General features: G+C 41.4%; 2 protein-coding genes and 1 long non-coding RNA gene across 5 annotated transcripts in view; 1 reads left to right on the forward strand and 2 right to left on the reverse strand.

Annotated features, from left to right (window-relative positions):
- LOC123879495 (gastrula zinc finger protein XlCGF57.1-like) overlaps positions 1-11,589 on the forward strand; it is a 30,855-nt gene extending 19,266 nt beyond the window's left edge. The window contains exons 4-6 of one of the 3 annotated variants that reach the window (XM_045927226.1): positions 5,213-5,521; positions 7,783-8,094; positions 10,891-11,589. In XM_045927226.1, the coding sequence (XP_045783182.1) occupies positions 5,213-5,521; positions 7,783-8,094; positions 10,891-11,531 (1,262 nt within the window). In that variant the 3' untranslated portion in view covers positions 11,532-11,589. Of the gene's footprint in view, positions 1-1,969; positions 3,027-5,212; positions 5,522-7,782; positions 8,095-10,890 lie in introns of those variants that run through there. The other 2 variants (XM_045927231.1, XM_045927230.1) reach the window with 2 other exon arrangements.
- LOC123879544 lies at positions 1,011-18,593 on the reverse strand. Its single transcript, XR_006799031.1, has 3 exons — positions 18,580-18,593; positions 13,632-13,636; positions 1,011-1,067 (listed from the first exon to the last, which is right to left on the reverse strand). It is a non-coding gene; the product is annotated as an uncharacterized LOC123879544 (long non-coding RNA).
- Positions 12,668-18,932, reverse strand: LOC123879481 (E3 ubiquitin-protein ligase RFWD3-like). Its single transcript, XM_045927201.1, has 5 exons — positions 18,713-18,932; positions 17,337-17,583; positions 16,554-17,239; positions 15,924-16,191; positions 12,668-15,339 (listed from the first exon to the last, which is right to left on the reverse strand). The coding sequence occupies exons 2-5, from the start codon at positions 17,569-17,571 to the stop codon at positions 14,261-14,263; spliced, it is 2,268 nt and encodes a 755-aa protein (XP_045783157.1). The 5' UTR covers positions 17,572-17,583; positions 18,713-18,932; the 3' UTR covers positions 12,668-14,260.
- Between the last annotated feature and the right edge of the window lie 262 nt (positions 18,933-19,194).

Raw genomic sequence — 19,194 nt, forward strand, 5'->3', positions numbered from 1 at the left:
GATACCATAACTGAATCACACGTTTTTAAAATTTTTGTCTGTCTGTCTGTCTGTGTGTCTGTTTGAAAAGGCTTCGGAACGGCTGAACCGATTTTAACGGGATTTTCACATACAAGTAGAGGATTGACCAGGGTGTAACATAGGCTACTTTTTTAACCGACTTTCAAGAAGGGAGGTTTTCTACCTATGTACCTACACCGAAATCTCCGAGATTTCTGAACCGATTTGCGTCATTTCTTTTTTAATCGATAGAGGAACTTTGCGATACTTTCATAAAAAATTTGGATTCCAACTCTGATGCTGCAGGGGATCTGACCAATCCACGCGGGCGAAGCTGCGGGCATCAGCTAGTTTTATTATAAAATTATTTAGTAGTATAGATATTTCACTCATTCCCACAAATGACTTTCCCACTTTTCTGAGAGACTTCATTCATACATAGGACTTTTCTATTTTGAAAATGAAAATTTGACCTTGCAGGCGCTCTCCCGCCGAAGCCTCGCCTGCAGACGAATCGCAGCAGCGCGGCAGAAAAGCGCCACCGCTGTGACATTTGCGACCATCGCTTCCAACAAAAATCCAGCCTGGTCACTCACATGAGGACTCACACTGGCGAAAGACCATCGTCATCATCACTATCGTCCACTGCTGGACATAGATCTCTTGTAGGGACCTCCACACACGGTCTTGCGGTGCCGCCGCCCAGTCAGGCAAAAATATGGATATTTAGATGCTACTAACTTTTAACAGAAGTAATATATCTTTACAAGCGTAAATTAAAAATTTATAACACCCCCGACAAGTGAAGGTTACAGTAACTAGAAAAGAGCTGATAACTTTCAAACGACTGAACCGATTTTTTTGGATTATAACTAAGAACACTCTCGATCAAGCCACCTTTCAAACAAAAAAAAAACTAAATTATAATCGGTTCATTGGTTTAAGAGCTACGATGCCACAGACAGATACACACGTCAAACTTATAAACACCCCTCTTTTTGGGTCATGGGTTAAAAATTAAAACGCACGAGCATAGTTCTTCATTATATCTAGAACATTTCTAAAAACTTTTACGATTGGACTACATTCTCTTCATTTTTTGCAACAAACTAAAAACCATTTGAAATTATCATCATGTAAAGTATGCCATAAAGCCAATAGTTTTGATATTTTGTAGTTTCTTACATGGTTTATGTTCGCAGAAAGTTGCTTCAAAATGGCTTTCAAAGCTCATAACTTTCAATGAAATATGAATTACTAGAGGATGCTCGCGACTTCGTTCGCGTGGATTTCGGTTTTTAAAAATCCCGTGAGAACTATTTGATTTTCCGGTAGAAGAAGTTGCCTATGACAATTGCAGGGACGCATGTTACTTCGGTTCCAAATTTCATGCAAATCGGTTAAGCGGATGGGTACTTAGGAATCCCGTAGGAACACTTTGATTTTCCGGGATAAAAAGAAGCCTATTTCCATCCCCGGGATATAAGCTAACTCTGTACCAAAATCGGTTAAATGTTGGGCCGCGAAAAGGTAACGGACAGACAGACACACTTTCGCATTTATAATATTAGTATGGATTAGTGCTTATATTTGTTGTTTAAGAGCATAAATAATGGACAGACAAAATGAAATCTAGGTTTAGTTGTAGATCTAGATCTAGAACATCAAATAATAAAATAATAGGCGTAATGCGTTTGTATGGAGAAGCGTGTGAGAAGTGGAGCTACAAGCATGTTGTTTCAAACCTCTAACTCAAAATCATTTATTCAAAGTAGCTACTATTGTACTCCTTTTGATGGTCAGAATTGTTAGATTTATAAGATGATAATAGTGGTGTTCATTAATTACGTAAACTTAAAGCTATGAGGGTTCCAAACGCGCCCAAGTCTGAGAGTTCTTGTTATCATGGCCTTCCGCAAAGTAACGCCTGTTCCTATTCGACCTTCTAAATGAAAATTTTATCTTTCAGGCGCTCCTTTGCCGGAAGAACATGAGAACGAAGACGCGAGCGCAGCCGAAACAAAGAAACTTCACTGTACAGTATGCGACTACACTTGTAAATACAATAGCGTTCTTACCATTCACATGAGGACTCACACGGGTGAAAAACCATTCTCTTGTGTGGTGTGTCGGGCTACGTTCATGAGGAAGGGTAACCTGACGCATCACATGAGGATACACTCCGGGGAGAAACCTCACCCTTGTGACGTCTGTCACCTCAGCTTCAAGACTAAACAGCATCTGATCAACCACACGAGGACTCACACAGGGGAAAAACCGTACCACTGCACCGCGTGCCGCGCTCGGTTCGCGTACAAGGACAACTTAACAAACCACTTGAGGACGCACACTGGTGAGAAACCATACATCTGCGACCATTGTAACAAGGAACACAGACAAAAACACTCGTTAATAAGACATATAAGAACTCACACTGGTGAAAGACCCTACAAGTGTAACGTTTGCCAAGTGAAATTCGCTTTAAAAGGTAATTTAAATGACCATATGAAGACACACACTGGTGAAAAACCTCATTGCTGTAGTGTGTGTCAGAAAAGGTTTAGGCAGAGAAGTCAATTGAACGGTCATATGAAGATACATACGGAAGGACAGTTCAGTTGTGATATCTGTCCGTACAAAACCGTACATCAGAGCTGTTTAGTCACGCACAGGAGGACTCACACTGGTGAAAAACCGTTTGGTTGTGATCTCTGTGACGCTAAATTTCACATAAAAACTAGCTTAACCGAACATATAAAAATTCACAGCGATGAAAGACCTTACGCCTGTGAGCTTTGTGATAAAAAGTTTAGGAAAAAGAGTAATCTGAAGGACCACTCACGCTCTCACACCGAAGAAAGACCTCATAGCTGTGGCCTGTGTCCAAATAAATATAAATACAAAAATGCATTAAATCGTCATATTATGAAGAGTCATACAGACAGTCCAATACAGTAGTTTGACACTACTATACTAATAATATTATATACTTAAGAAAAGTTTGTAAGTAGTAGCTAATCTCTGAAAGTATAATCATTAGATTAAAAAAAAACCTTATACCATTTGAAAGGTACATTATTTCATAATTCATTTATTGCAAAAAGTACACGTGAAATGGTGTTTCAAATGGACATAGGCTCATGTTATGTGCCTTTTTTTGTGAATGAATGTTAGCCATGCTAATCATGACTAATACTCCCCTTTCCCCTCCAGTTAAGCGTAAAGCTTGTGCCAGGAGTGGGTACGACAATAGTGCAACGGGTGGGGTTTGAACTGCCGACCTTTCGGAGTTCAGTCCGCTCGTCAACCGTTGAGCTATCGAGGCTATGTATCTATCTATCCATATTATAAATGCTAAAGTGTGTTTGTTTGTTGGGTTTATTGGTTTGTCCTTTAATCACGTCGCAATGGAGCAACGGATCGAGTGATTTTTTACATGGGTATTTAAACCTGGAGAGTGACATAAGCTCTATTTCTCTGGAAACTTAAAGAGTTCCCACGGGATTTTGTAAAACCTAAATCCACGCGGACGAAGTCACGTACATCAGCTAGTTATTTTATAAATAAGTGTTCAAGTGCTTATTGTAGGTTTAAAATATTTTTTAATTTAATTAATCAGCATAAAATATTGTGAAAATATTGTAAAATTGTGTAAAAATCATAACAGTGGCGTGAATAAATTTGTAAAAATCCGTTCTGTGTTTTACTCAAAACCCTAGCTTGTCGAGTTCTCTACACTAAGGCGCAGCGCACACCGACAGAGCCGAGGCGCAGCATCTTTATTAATAACAACTCAAACTAAGCTTTATTTACTTTAGCATAAAGGTTGCAACTTGCAACACGTGGCACGCGTCCTCCGTGTTTTACTTTTAGTATACCAATTTGAACGGTATGTCAAAGCAATAAGACTGAGTTTAGGTAGTCATAAAAATACTACAGTGTTTCTGCGCTGGCTGTAAGGGCAGGCACGCACTGTGAAATAAAACCGCAAGCTTTTTTCGCAAATCTATAACATATTACAGTAAATAACCGGAACGATAGGAAAAACTAAGATAGGTGATAGTACTGATGAATGATGATTACTGATAAGACACCATTTTTAAACTACGAAAACAATTGAAAAAATCCTGTATTTTTTATAAATTTATAATATATTGCAAATATGTGAAGGACCACGGACCTGTCAATATACCTACCACCATTGTTACTCACATTTCGCAAAATAAAGAATCATTTCATTGCATTTCATTTCAATAAAACATCTGAATGACGCTAGAGGTCAACGAACGCTCCGTAAATAGGTCACATTAACTCAATGCCGCGTCGTAGATGGAGCATTGACCCGAGTTCAGTATTAATTGCTTTACTACACCTTCATAAAACAGTACGTAGTATAAGAATGTCAAGCTGTATCTGTTAGCATTTGGATAGAATTAATTTACTGCAAAGTTCAAAATATTTTTATTTAATTAAACTTTTACAAGTACTTTTGAATCTCTACCACTGGTTCGGAATGCCTTTCTTACCGAGAAGGACCAGCAAGAAACTCGGCGGTTGCACTTTTCGATTGCTTTTTTCAGGAGCATAATTTTTTAAACTTGTGTAAAGCCAAGTCTGAATTGATTGCGGAATTTTGCATGTGACAGTAAATTAATTTCAGCGCATAGTCTTTGTAGTTTGTAGGTGGCCAATTTTGAGGTGAAATTTTTTTAATCACACAAGTGCGATAATAGTTTCTTTTTACACGAGTGGCCAAAAAAGGGAGTTAAATAACCTGGTTCATGTACAACTCAAGCTAAGTTTGCACCTCGCGTCGATGACGTCACACTGACGCTTATGTACGGGATGCGAACCGTACTGCCGCGACATGACGACCGCGGGGAGGTGAGCGGGGAAGTGGGAGAGGCGCCGCATTCCAGCGAGGTGCAAACTTATAGACCAAGTTATATGTATGTGAGTTTTCCATTCCATCATAACTTATGAATGTTCGAACAGCTTTGAATTTATGGGGTATTTAAAGAACGACCTTAAATCATTTCGAGTGACGCTAGCTATTAATTTTGAAAAAAATCAATATGGTGGCTGTATGCAATTTTCAAATGTAAAAAAAATTAGTTCATTTTTTCGCAGAGAAGTTATTTTTTATTTTTTTTAAATTACGACGAGACGACATCTTTACGAGCAAATGCATTGAAAACATTTTTCGTTCCAGGCGTTCCCGTGACGTTCTCCCCTCCAGCCCCACCGCGGCGCGGGAGGGGGAAGAAGAAAAAGAAGGTCCACTGCTGCAACATCTGCGAATACACCTGCCAGTACAGGAGCGTGCTGATCGTGCACACGCGGACTCACACCGGAGAGAAACCCTTCGCGTGTGACGCGTGCCACTTGAAGTTCAAAACCACGAGCCATCTCAGGTCTCACATCAAAACACACACCGGGGTAAAACCGCACGCCTGTCGACTTTGCCCCGCCAAGTTCGTGCGCAGGAGCTACCTAACCAACCACATGAGGACTCACACCGGTGAGAAACCTTACACATGCGACATATGTCTCTCCAGGTTCCCCAAAAGAAACAGCTTAATCGACCACATGAAGACTCACACTGGTGAAAAACCGTATCCGTGTGATCTGTGCGAGCTTAGGTTTTCACAAAAATGCAACTTAAACGATCACATAAGGACTCACACGGGTGAGAAACCCTACGAATGTAATCTTTGTCACGCCAGATTTACAAAGAAGAATAGTTTGTCTGGTCACATGATGACTCACACTGGTGAAAAGCCGTTCATGTGTGACGTATGCAAGAGAGAATTTAGGCGGAAGAGTAATTTGATGGAGCACATGAGGACTCACACTGGTGAGAAACCATACTCGTGCGAATTGTGTCAGAGAATGTTCCGACACTCGAGTAAACTGACGGAGCATATACGGACTCACACTGGCGACAAGCCGTTCGTTTGCAGCGTTTGTCAAACGAATTTTGCGCAAAAAAGATATTTGACTGCTCATATGAAGACTCACGGTGCAAAGGTGAGTTCAAAAAAATCCGTAGAAGAACCAGAGTGACCGACATAGCTCAGTGAATTAGCCAGCTGAAGTGGCAGTGGGCAGGCTACGTCTGCCGCAGAACTGATGGCCGCTGGGGCAGACGTGTTCTGGAGTGGAGACCGCGTATCAGCAAGCGCAGTGTGGGACGACCTCCGACCCGCTGGACTGACCTTAAGAGGATAGCGGGAAGTGGGTGGATGAGGAAGGCGGAGGATCGTGTGTGGTGGCGCGCTCTTGGGAAGGCCTATGTCCAGCAGTGGACGCATACAGGCTGATTGATTTGAATAGAGAAGGTTCCATTTTTTTTTAATGAATTGGGAAAGTGCTGTGAATTGCCTTGGTTGGTGTGTTTCTTGTAAATATTAATAAGAGTATGTATATATTTTTCTGTGGCAGTCTGTGTTTGTATTCAAAAAATACTTTTTGTTCCATGTAAATGCTCTGGTAAATAAAGACTTTGGCAACTAAAAATGTGTATTTTGTTTCTCTTGTGATAAAAAAGTCGATGACGGTTCGACCGATAGACGTCCACTAGCGTCACAGTTCACGACAGATTTTTTGAATAGCGAGCTAACGTGCAGGTGGGTCACCTGATGTTAGGTGATTGTCGTCGCTCATACACATTTGCAGCACCAAACTTAATTAATTATGAAACTTGTGACAAACGTCGAGGCTTCCCTTGTCTAATGTAGGCTATGAAACGACTACGTGTGTGACATGGGCTCTCGTTGCAAAGAGTTTTAAGTGTACATTTCTTACGCACCTCTCCATACAAACATAATATTACGCCTATTATTCTATTCTTTGTTGTTCAAGATCTATAACTAAACCATATATTGATTGATCGGAAAACGGAACTCATTAAGGTGCATGACACGGCTCTGCCCGCGAAATCCAAATTTATTTTGGTTCCGTACCTCAAAAGGAAAAACGGAACCCTTATAGGATCACTTTGTTGTCTCTCTTTCTGTCTGCCCGTCCGTCGTGTATGTCAAGAAAACCTATAGGGTACTTCCCGTTGACCTAGAATCATGAAATTTGGCAGGTACTTGGTAGGTAAGTCTTATAGTACAAGGAAATAAATAAATCTGAAAACTGTGAATTTGTGGTTACTTCACAGAAAAAATAAAATAAAATGTGTTTCATTTCAAAGTAAGATAACTATACCAAGTGGACGAATCATATGAAAGGGCTTTACCTGTACATTCTAGAACAGATTTTTATTTATTTTTATGTATAACTAGCCGATGCCTGCGACTTCGCCCGCGTGGATTTAGGTTTTTTGAAATCCCGTGGGAACTCTTTGATTTTCCGGGATAAAAAGTAGCCTATGTGCTAATCCAGGATATTATTTATCTCCATTCCAAATTTCAGCCAAGTCCGTCCAGTAGTTTTTGCGTGAAGGAGTAACAAACATACATACATACATACCACACACACACACACACACACACACACATACAAACTTTCGCCTTTATATTATTAGTGTGATAATTTTTGATTTATCGTGCAAAATGTTGGAAAAAATACCCTAGTACGGAACCCTCAGTGCGCGAGTGCACTTGGCCGGTTTTTTTTTATGGTATCTTATCAGTTATCAGTAATCATCAGTACTAGGTATTGCACCTGAGTTCGTTTTTGCTGGTGTTCTGGTCACACTCCGTATATTACAACGGTACCAAACACATCTCACTTCCAAAGCCTATGTTTGCTATAGTATTTTGTTCTTTGCAGGCCTTCTTGTCGCGAGGCAGTTCCAGCCGCCTCGAGGCAAGGCGAGCAAGAGGCACAAGAGTCCGCCGATACACCGCTGTGACTTGTGCGACTACACCAACCGACGGCCGTACAGGCTGCGCGTGCACATGCTCGCCCACTCCGGCGTGCGGCCCTTCTCCTGCCACCTCTGCAAATCCAAGTTCAGAACCGCGACCAACCTAAAGCTCCACATGAGGATACACACTGGTGACAAACCGTACTCGTGCGATCTATGCGAACGAAGATTTTCATATAAGTGCAACTTGAAGACGCACATGAGGGCTCACACAGGTGAAAAATCCTATGAATGTAACCTGTGTCAAGCTAAATTCACCAAAAAACCTTTAGAAAAAGAATACTAGCCATGTTAAATGAGTAATATTCCCCTTTCCTCTCCAACTAAGCGTCAGGCTTGTGCTAGGAGTGGGTACGACAATAGTGCAACGGGCGGGGTTTGAACCGTCGACCTTTCGGTTTTCAGTCCACTCCTTTACCGGTTGAGCTATTGAGGCTCTTTGTCTACCCGGTCACATGCGGACGCACACTGCGGAGAAGCGGTTCACGTGTGGCGTGTGCAAGTTGTGTGCAAGAGACAATTTAGAAAAAAGAGTTATTTGACGAAACATATCATGACTCACAGTGCCGACAAACCGTTCGTTTGCATCGTTTGTCAAAAGAATTTTGCGAAAAAAACTTATCTGATTAACATTATTTCCTTCATCTATGGAAATCATGGATTTTGAAAACGCCACCAATTTGTATGGTGGAAACACCAATATTTTACGCTCTACCCACCAACGAGTTGTCGTTTCCATGAACGGGGCTCTTAACAAATGTTTTCACATACGCGCTTCTCCATACATAATATGTATTACGCAGATTATTCTATTACTAGCTGATGCCCGCAGCTTCGCCTGCGTGGATTGGTCAGATCCCCTGCAGCATCAGGATTGAGGAGATGGACTCCAAATTTTTTATGAAACAATGTCGCAAAGTTCCTCTATCGATTAAAAAAGAAATGACGCAAATCGGTTCAGAAATCTCGGAGATTTCGGTGTACATAGGTAGAAAAACACAACTCCCTTTTTGAAAGTCGGTTAAAAAAGTAGCCTATGTTACACCCTGGTCAATCCTATACTTGCCTGTGAAAGTCCCGTCAAAATCGGTTCAGCCGTTCCAAAGATTAGCCTTTTCAAACAGACAGACAGACAGACAGACAGACAAAAATTTTAAAAACGTGTGATTCAGTTATGGTATCGTTCAAATAACCATATGAGCTTAATATGAGGTAGTTATTTCGAAATTACAGACAGACACTCCAATTTTATTTATTAGTATAGATTTGTTAGGCTAGATCGGAAACTAAGCCAGATAACGATTCATCCCTCTATAATCTATGCTCTATTTAGGATTTTACAATGATATTTGTATGAATGTAGCTTAAAGATTTCTATGATGAAAGAATTAATCAAACCGGTTCGCTAGTTAACAAACAAACAAACAAATCTTTCCTCTTATATATACATATTATACAATGTTGCTTTTTAACCCCCGATCCAAAAAGAAGGGTGTTATAGGTTTGACGTGTGTATCTGTCTGTGACATCGTAGCTCCTAAACTAATGGACCACTTTTAATTTAGTTTTTTTTTTGTTTGAAAGGTGGCTTGATCGAGAGTGTTCTTAGCTGTAATCCAAGAAAATCGGTTCAGCCGTTTGAAAGTTATCAGCTCTTTTCTAGTTACTGTAATCTTCACTTGTCGGGAGTGTTATAAATTTTTAATTTACACTTGTTCTTGATTTATTTGCTTTTAGATGATGCCCGTGACTTCGTCCGCGGGGATTTAGGTTTTTCGAAATCCCGTGGGAACTCTGATTTTCCTGAATAAAAAGTAGCCGATGTGCTAATCCAGAATATTAATCTATCTCCATTCCCAGCCAAATCCGTCTGGTAGTTATTGCGTCAAGGAGTAACAAACACACACACACATACAAACTTTCGCCTTTATAATATTAGTGTGATTATTTCCTTCATCTATGGAAATCATCGATTTTAAAAACGCCACGAATTTGTATGATGGAAACAGCAATATTTTACGCTCTACCCACCAACGAGTTGTCATTTCCATGAACGGGGCTCTTAACAAAGGCTTTCACTTACGCGCTTTTCCATACATAATATGTATTACGCCGATTATTCTATTTTTTTTTTTTTTCTTTAAATCTGGCTTCACTCTGATTAGCCAATGTCAAGTTTGTGATATTTTCAAGTTATTGAATTTATACAAGTATCTACTCCGTCTGCGCCGGCGCCCGCCGACATACGCGCGGCGCCCCCTCAGAGCGCTTCCCAATCAGTTCCACCACCAAAAAACACCAACTAACACAAAAACCAGCCACTCTTAACAAAAAAAAACACTCCTAACAAGCACAGCACGCGCGCCAGCAAACGCCATCACAAACGAAGTCCTTCTATTATTTGTTAGGCTAGATCGGAAACTAAGCCAGATAACGATTCATCCCTCTATAATCTATGCTCTATTTAGGATTTTACAATGATATTTGTATGAATGTAGCTTTCTATGGTGAAAGAATTAATCAAACCGGTTCGCTATTTAACAAACAAACAAACAAATCTTTCCTCTTATATAAAATGTTGCTTTTTAACCCCCGACCCAAAAAGAAGGGTGTTATAAGTTTGACGTGTGTATCTGTCTGTGACATCGTAGCTCCTAAACTAATGAACCGATTTTAATTTAGTTTGTTTTTGTTTGAAAGGTGGCTTGATCGAGAGTGTTCTTAGCTATAATCCAAGAAAATCGGTTCAGCCGTTTGAAAGTTATCAGCTCTTTTCTAGTTACTGTAACCTTCACTTGTTGGGGGTGTTACTTGTTGCTGTACATAATATGCGCTTTGGTAGCCACGGCTCTTGACACGCAAATTGATAAATAATAATTCTTGACAAGTATAATTTTATTTTCCATGTAGAATATTTTATTAGGACCTGAATCCAGCCCAATAAATAACGATTTTAGTTTAGTTCTCATTTCAAAAGTTATTTATTTCAAAGTAAACCTTTTCCGTTTCAGGCCTTCTCGACGCGAGGCAGTTCCCGCCTAGTGGCAAACCTGATACGAGGCAGTTTCCGCCTCCCCCACCCAAACGCAAGAAGAGACAAAAGAACTCCATAACGTTACACAGCTGTGGCGTATGCGACTACACCTGTCGTCGTCGGAGTGGCTTGCTCGCGCACCTGCCCGTCCACTCCGACGCGAGGCCCTTCCGCTGCAGCACCTGCGACTCCAGGTTCAAGACCATGAGCACCTTAAAGTACCATATGAAGACCCATACAGGCGACAAGCCGTATGTATGCGAGCATTGCCCGCGCAAGTTCGCACGACGAAGCCATCTCACCTACCACTTGAACTCCCACTCGGGTGACAAGCCATACACTTGCAACCTTTGCCCCGTCAGCTACAAAGCCAGGGTCAGCCTGACCGCGCACATGAGACTCCACGCCGGCGAGGGGCTGTTCACGTGCGATATCTGCCACAAGGAGTACAAACGGAAGGACAGCATCAAAGCTCACATGAAGCTCCACGCGCAACACAAACCAGCTTCCTATAAACCCCAAGGCTCCAACGCTAAGACGCTGTTCTGCTGCGCCGTGTGTGATGTGAATTTCATGGAAATAAATCATCTGTCCGCTCACATGAGGACTCACCGTTGAAAGAAGATGGCTAACAATTTTTTTTTTTATAAAGAATTAATTTGGTCATGGTCATTATATAATCCATTGATTTTGAAATAAGTTTTATTTATTTCTGTGATATAATCATATTATCATAATCATTAAAATTAATCCTTCATTGGGCTAACTTGGAAGAGGTCGTAGTTTTGGTAAACCCATACCCTAATCGGTTTCCTTACTCGGTCACCAATGCGCTAGGTCGATTAGGATGGTAACCAGCCACGGCCGAAACCTCCGGTCAGATCAAAATAAGGGACAATTTGGAATAACTCAAAATTTAAAAACCTCCGACACAAAAACCAGAAAACTAGAAAAGAGCTGATAACTTTCAAACGGCTGAACCGATTTTCTTCGCTTATAGTTAAGAACACTCTCGATCAAGCCACCTTTCAAACAAAAAAAAAAACTAAATTAAAATCGGTTCATTAGTTTAAGAGCTACGATGCCACAGACACACACACGTCAAACTAATAACACCCCTCTTTTTGGTTCGGGGGTTAACAAATTGTGAATCCCAATGCCGAGTATCAAACCGATAAGACGTGAAGATGTGGCCTTATCAACCACAGCGTCACCATTGCGTCAGGGAAATCAAAAATAATAAAAAAAAACCAAAATCATTCACTAGGTTTAATAGCTGTAAGTAGTTGGTACATAATAAATATACAAATATCACAAAACATTTCCACACACATTCCATGGCACATAAGTCATGACAAGGAAAGAATACTGATACAAATCAAATCATTTATTTGTTTTGATTTGACCGATTTCGGTACAGCCGGGCGGTATTATCGGATATAGACCGTACAAAATAACTTCCCACTCGCCATTGCTCTCTCCGTCACTCGCTTCATACAATCGTAGTTCCAATTTCATTTGAATATTAAGCAACCAAAGTCCATGAAATTTTGCAGACATATTCTAGAAACTAATATCTATGTCTGTGGTTTTCCAGATTTCTGTTAAAATATTCGGTTTCAAAGTTACGCGGTCTTAAAAATTTACATACAAATCTTTGAGCCCCTGTAATTTTAAAACTACATATTTTATAAAACTACATTTTAAAACCATAAAAACACAAAATAACAATTTTAATAACTACCTACTTACTGTGCGCAGCGGGAAATATCGAACTTTAGAAAGAGAACGGTTTCGTAGAGCGTTGTCTCTGTCGTTGAGACCGACGAAACGTCACTTAGTTACGCGACAGGTTGAGATGGCAATCGGAGTCTGAAGCGGGGAGACGCCTGCACACCACTTGTGCTGTCCCGCACCGAGTTAGCGCGGGGGATTGCCATCTCGATCTGTCGCGTACTGTAGGTATGAGTGACATAGGTTGTCTCTGTCACTCATACGACGCCGATATCTCTTTCTAAAGCTCGATGTACAATATTTCCTGCCGAGTACTGTACGAAAAAGTTATCAACATGGATGAAATGGAATGAACTGATGAGACGACGGGCCCGCGTCCGCATGAATTTAGGTTTCGGTGGGTATTCTTTTATTTTCTTCCGACAGACACACTCTCGCATTTCCCATTTATAATATTAGTTTCTAATACAGCCGTGTTAACAAAAGCTAACACCTAGCAACACTTTCAGACAGCTCATAAGTTATATGAGATTTATTTGAATGCTCGTTTTTCCAGAGAAAACTGTGTTGCGATGCTCCTAGGTCAATCTCCGAGCGTTGAAATATATATTTTATTTCCATTGGATAAATACTAAATTCAATAGGGATGATGACTACTAGTCAAATCAGCGACTTTTTACCAAACGTCAAAACGCTCGCTTAGTATGGGAGCTTGTATGAAATACACAGATGTGACGTCGTACACATTTGACGTAATTTGACGGACTTTTTAGTTAAATTGATAATTTAAAAATGGTTAGCAAACTTAAAACTAGCAGTGAATGTGGGTTTTACGAGTTTTGGAACACCCTCTATTTAATTACTACAAGGAAATAATTTATTTTTGGTATAGGCATCATCCCCATTGATAAATTTAAAATCCTCTGCCATCCCGTCCTCTAATGTATGCAGGCCTATAGAGGATTATCTTGGTTATGGTGGAACAAATACTCACATCTTATTCAAATACATACATACATAAACCCTGAAAACATTACACTTTGGCAGTCATGTAAAAATGCCCCGCTTGCAAATGATGAGGGCATTAGATGAGTGTATGTAAACAATCTGCTTCACCGTCAGTCGATACACACGATGCGTTGCGGCAGCGGCGCGGCGCCGCAGCGGCGTTTTACATACAAACATCCATTCACAAGACTTATGGTGCGACGCCGCATCGTAAAATTTTAGACAACGCACAACGCATCGTGGGGATTTAACTATCTAGATACATGCTAATCACTGGAAATTTGACGTCGTGCTTGCGATATCGCACAGCAGTTATTGTGAAAGGGTCCTACACCACACGCACACTGGGCTTGCAACCTGCGAGATGAGGCGGGCATTGCTTGTTTCCAATTTTTTTGTTCCTTTTTAGTCTGGGTTAAAAAAAATGCGTGCCGATGCCAACGAAAACGATATTGTTATCGAGTATCTTATTTAATTAGATCAAGACAAGAAAAGGAATACGTCTGATGACAACGTGTGAGTTGCGGCGCCGTGATACGCCATGCGATATATCAATTGCGGTAAGGCGCTGCAACGCATCGTGTCCATTGGCTCTTAAGTCACCGTCAACTGCTGGGCTGCGCGCGGTACAGCCGCAGGCGCGCCTCGGACAGCGACGCCACCAGCGTGTCGGTGCCGCCGTGCGCCGCGCACACCGCCACAGCGGGCTCCGACGCCGGCAGCCGCATGCTCCTGCACCCGTCCAGCCCGTACAGGTCCAGCGACGAGTCGCTCTCCGAGTGTGAAGCCACCCACATCGACCCCGGCACCTTCACGAACGCACTCCGACACATCACGCTCGTGCGAGCGGACCCCGAGAACACCTGCTCGTACTCCACAACGTCACTGTACCCACTTTTCACTTTACACAAATGCAGTTTCGCGCGCTCCGCACCCGCCCGACCCGACACTAACACCCTATGACTCTCTTTGTCATAACACAACGACATAAACGGCCCTTCCACGGGCAAACTTTTCTTGTCCCACTGCCTCGAGTTCCACGTCCACAGCCAACAGCTGTTCAGCTGGCACGACAGCAGTCCATGCTCTGTTGACACTAATGACACTACAGGAGACAAGTCCGTTCCAATTGTAAACTTTTCCAAGCACCTTCCACTGTTCCTGGTATCGTAGTGTTGGATGACACCACCGGTTCCACCCACATAAAACTGACCGCCCCTCATACAATCCCAAGTACACGACCACAATGGTACTCCGCATTGGATTGTTGAACGAAGTATCCCTCTCTCAACAATCCGTGCTGTATTGTCTAAACCGACGGACAGTAACAGGTCTCTCGGTTGGGAATACGTTATGTCTCGTATAGGCTTCGGGTGTAAATGTAGGAACTGGCCCAACGTGTAGTCCACACAACTGACTTTCCGGATGCCATACCCGGGGAACAGGGGGTTGGTGCTCTTCTGTGAGACGTACAGCTCGTAGGTCCTGCAGTCGTAGGTCATGACCCTGCATCCACCGTCCCTGTTGACCTCTAGATTCTTCTCGAGGGCAAATCTCCAGGTCTTGCGCACCGGTTGCTCCTTGTTTGTCTTCAACAATGACTTGCGTAGATCTTCCAGCTGTAACATGCATGACCGGTGCGCTATTCTTGACTTCTGGAGTTCATGTTCCGTGCGATTCTTCTCTGCAAAGCAAATATAATGCGTAAAACATGAGTTCTCACATGCCATTTTAACTTTGTGTCAAGTATCATGTCAAAAGTACGATTTTAGTCCTCATTTTAACTGAACTACTAACTAACTGAAGTGAACTGTACTTTTGACAGTTAAATAGATAGAGTTAAATTGAGATAGAGAACCATAGAGTTAAATTGGCGCGTGAGAAGCCACTTTGTTAGCCAACTTCCAAAAAGGAAGTGGTTAACAAACTCAATTCATTCTGTTTTTTTTTAATATGCCAATTTAGTATGTACACCGATTTTTTCGAGGTTTCTGGACCGATTTGCAAATTTTTTTTTAATCAACAGCAGAAGTTTCAGTGGTGTCCCATAAAAAATTTACGTACTAAAAATTAGAAATTATTAAAAAGTAAAAAAACCCCCTAACTTTCCCTAGAGCCTATATGATTTTTGCGACTCTTTCATTGCAGAGATGAAAAGTGGCATACGTCTGTCTCCAGGAATGTTGAATGTTTCAATGGAAAGTATCATAACCCTCAATATCATAGCTAATGAAAGGGGATACGACCTCAGCAATGAGGGCCACTCACCCTGCTGCAGTATCTCTAGCTGCGCCTGCAGTGCCGTGATCTGCGAGGCGTCCGCCGCCACCAGCTTCTTGGCGTAGATGAACCGCATGTCCTTGATTGTGGCTTTACTCTTGCACGACGGACAGCGCCGCTCCCTCGCCGGCTGCGCGCGCAGCCATCGCTCCACGCACTGCGCGCCGAACAGGTGCCCGCACTTGAGGGCCACCAGCCTGTGCGGCCCGGAATTGCTCCACGAGTCCAGGCATATGGGACATGTTTCACCATCTTCCTAAAATGAATGCAATTATTCAACAGAGGGAGGGTTTCATACGTGGTTTAGGGGCGACGGAGACAGCATTACCACCACGTTGAATACTCTACTTCTTACACCTCGCGCGACAGCAAAATCAAGGCTAATATAAATAATTAATTAATTTCAATAACACCGTAAAACGTTTCAGTTATATCGGTTAAATGGATAGCCCTTTAAGAATCTTTGATTAACCAGGATAAAAAGTTGCCCTGGATAAAATGTCCATCCCTGGGATGTAAGCTAACTCTGTACCAAATCAATCAAAATCAGTTAAGCTGTTGGGTCTTGAAAAGCTATATATACATATAGATTTATAATATATTAAGTATGGACTATACCTGTACTGAGGTATCCAATTTTCTGACTTTAGTCGGTGGCTCCTCACATCCTTCAGCATCTTTACTCCTTTTATCAGAGCGATGAGCCTCCTCACTGCTGCCCTCTACAACGGGTCTCCACGGCCCCTCTATTGGTGGAGAGACTGATAAGGGTTCAGGGACTGGTGAGCGGGCGTTACCATTTGACAGAGTGTTTTCGTTAATTACATTTAGGTTGGGTCTCCAGGGCCCTTGGATTAGCTGTGATTGGTTGCTGTCATTTGGCAGAGCCTCTTCACTGATATCTGGGACACCCCTCCAGGGCTCCCCTATTAGTGGAGAGACTGATAAGGGTTCAGAGACTGGTGAGCGGGCGACATCATTTGACTCAGTGTCTTCGTTAATGACATCTAGGCTGGGTCTCCAGGGCCCTTGGATTGGTGAAACCGGCTGTGATTGGTCGCTGTCTCTTGACGAAGCCTCTTCACTGATATCTGGGGCACCCCTCCAGGGCTCCTCTATTAGTGGAGAGACTGATAAGGGTTCAGAGACTGGTGAGCGGGCGTCATCATTTGACTCAGTGTCATTGTTAATGACACCTAGATTGGGTCTCCAGGGCTCCTGGATTGATGAAACTGGCTGTGATTGGTTGCTGTCATTTGACAAAGTCTCTTGTGCTGGGTTGCTGGTCATGTTGCTTTCATAGGCTGAAATAACCAATAAGTTAACACGAGTTTGAACCGTAGATCTTTCGGAATTCAGTCTGCTCCTCAACTGTTGAGCTATCGAGGCTCTGATATTTACCTAAGTCAGCATTGTCATACAATCTGCCTGGACACCAGACTGCTTCACCCACTTCTGGGAAATCATCTGCTACCACAACCTGTGAATTGTCCTCGTTGATGTCTGGTTCTGTAAACGTTTCCGAGGGCTGATAGCCCGACTGGAGGGCAGGGCTTTCAGGGGAGCTAGGGGTACTGCTTTCCGGTGATTCTGGAACCAGTATGCTGGGGCTGCTGGAAATTTGTGAATTGTCCATTCTTCATTGAAACTGTTAGCAACAAGAAAAGGTTGAATAACTAAAACGTGACTAACTATTCAGAGATATACTTATATGTATGTTTATATGTTACAATGTAATGTAAGCAATTTAAATATCACTTGATTTAACGGTGAAGGATAACATTGTGAGGAATCTGCATGCCATTCATATACTGTGGAATATACCAATGGTTATTACGATTCAAAAGAACTTGTAAAAGTCTAATTAAATAAAAATATATTGAACTTGAATATGAATAAATCGCCCAAGGATGTGGTTATGTTAAGCTCTGTTAACCAGTTCAAGAATAGATCGGACAAACATTTGAAAAACTTGAAACACTTCTGAAATAGATGCATCAGCGAAAGCTGCTTAGGCTTTTATAAATAATAGTAATAATAATTAAAGAGTTAACAACTGCAAGGAACGACATGGTTTCTCAGTAATTCGTGATTTTGAGTTCCAGTCATAAGAATTTAAATACATTTTCAATACTCAAAGTTGCCTGAAACTGAGATAGTACCATGTTTTTGTTTTCAGGTGTTGATATGTGAAGTCTGCCAATTCACACTTGGTCAGCATGGTAGACGACGGCCTCAGCCCTTCTCATACTGAGACCCGATCTCAGTAGTGGGCCGGTGATGGGTTAAGATGATGATTGTGACTGATGTCTCATGTCAATATTGATGAAGTCAATTCTCAGGTACCTTGGTTTCCAAAAACCAAGGTATATGACCAGTGTTATAAGGAACTAGCTGATGCCCGCGACTTTGTTTTTTGTATTTAATATTTATGCATTTAAGTGGATTTATGTCACATGGATTTATGTTTTAAAATCCTGTAGGAACTCTTAGATTTTCCAGGGTAAAATGTAGCCAATGTCACTCTTCAGGTACACTATACCCTGCAAACACAGACTATCAAGACGGTTAAATTAATATCATCAATTGACTGTTAAAATTATGAAACTAATATTAAATCAGAACAAAGCCAAATTCTTGAGACTGAAAATTGGAAAAGATTTTCCAGCGTTTTGATAAAACATATAAAAATGTTTGGAAACATATAAAAATATAGCCTTAGAATCACGTTATTAGTTAGATAAAATTTTTGTAAAACTGAATAGTTCAGTACTTACAGTATTGTGAATTTAGAGACACACTCCCAAACACCTCCACATACAACGTATGCTTTTTTAAGTTAATACGGTTAATTTATTTAAGTAATATGACTTATTTAGTTAATTATAATGTAGATTTTATAACTTTTAGAAAAGGTTGAACACCGAAAGGAAGGCAGGTATATAAAAAAAAACTCGAGTTGATTCTGATCATTTTTGGTTGATTTATTTATTTATCTGTTAACACTTTGACAACCATGACAACAATGCTTGACACTTGACAGTACAGTTCGTCACAGATTCACAAGAGCACACAAGAGTCTGGACTTGAAAGATGATTTTTTTTAAAACATTGTGATGCCATTATTTCCCTCGAAACATCGATTCGCAACTCACAACATAGATTTACCCATTGATTTAATATGAATTACCCATTGACTTTGATTTACTCATGGATTTGCCATGGATTTATCCACAATATTTGGTTTGACACGTTTCTA

This window comes from Maniola jurtina, chromosome 28 (assembly GCF_905333055.1).
Source record: "Maniola jurtina chromosome 28, ilManJurt1.1, whole genome shotgun sequence".
NCBI classification, from domain to species: domain Eukaryota; kingdom Metazoa; phylum Arthropoda; class Insecta; order Lepidoptera; family Nymphalidae; genus Maniola; species Maniola jurtina.

Bases quoted from the DNA above. Each gene is read 5' to 3' on its own strand.
- LOC123879481 (XM_045927201.1), bottom strand. From the start codon at position 17,571: ATGGACAATTCACAAATTTCCAGCAGCCCCAGCATACTGGTTCCAGAA. The intron at 16,192-16,553 runs GTATAGTCCATA...CATTCATTTTAG, and splicing joins AATTGGATACCTCAGTACAG to GAAGATGGTGAAACATGTCC. The intron at 15,340-15,923 runs GTGAGTGGCCCT...TTTGCTTTGCAG, and splicing joins GCTAGAGATACTGCAGCAGG to AGAAGAATCGCACGGAACAT.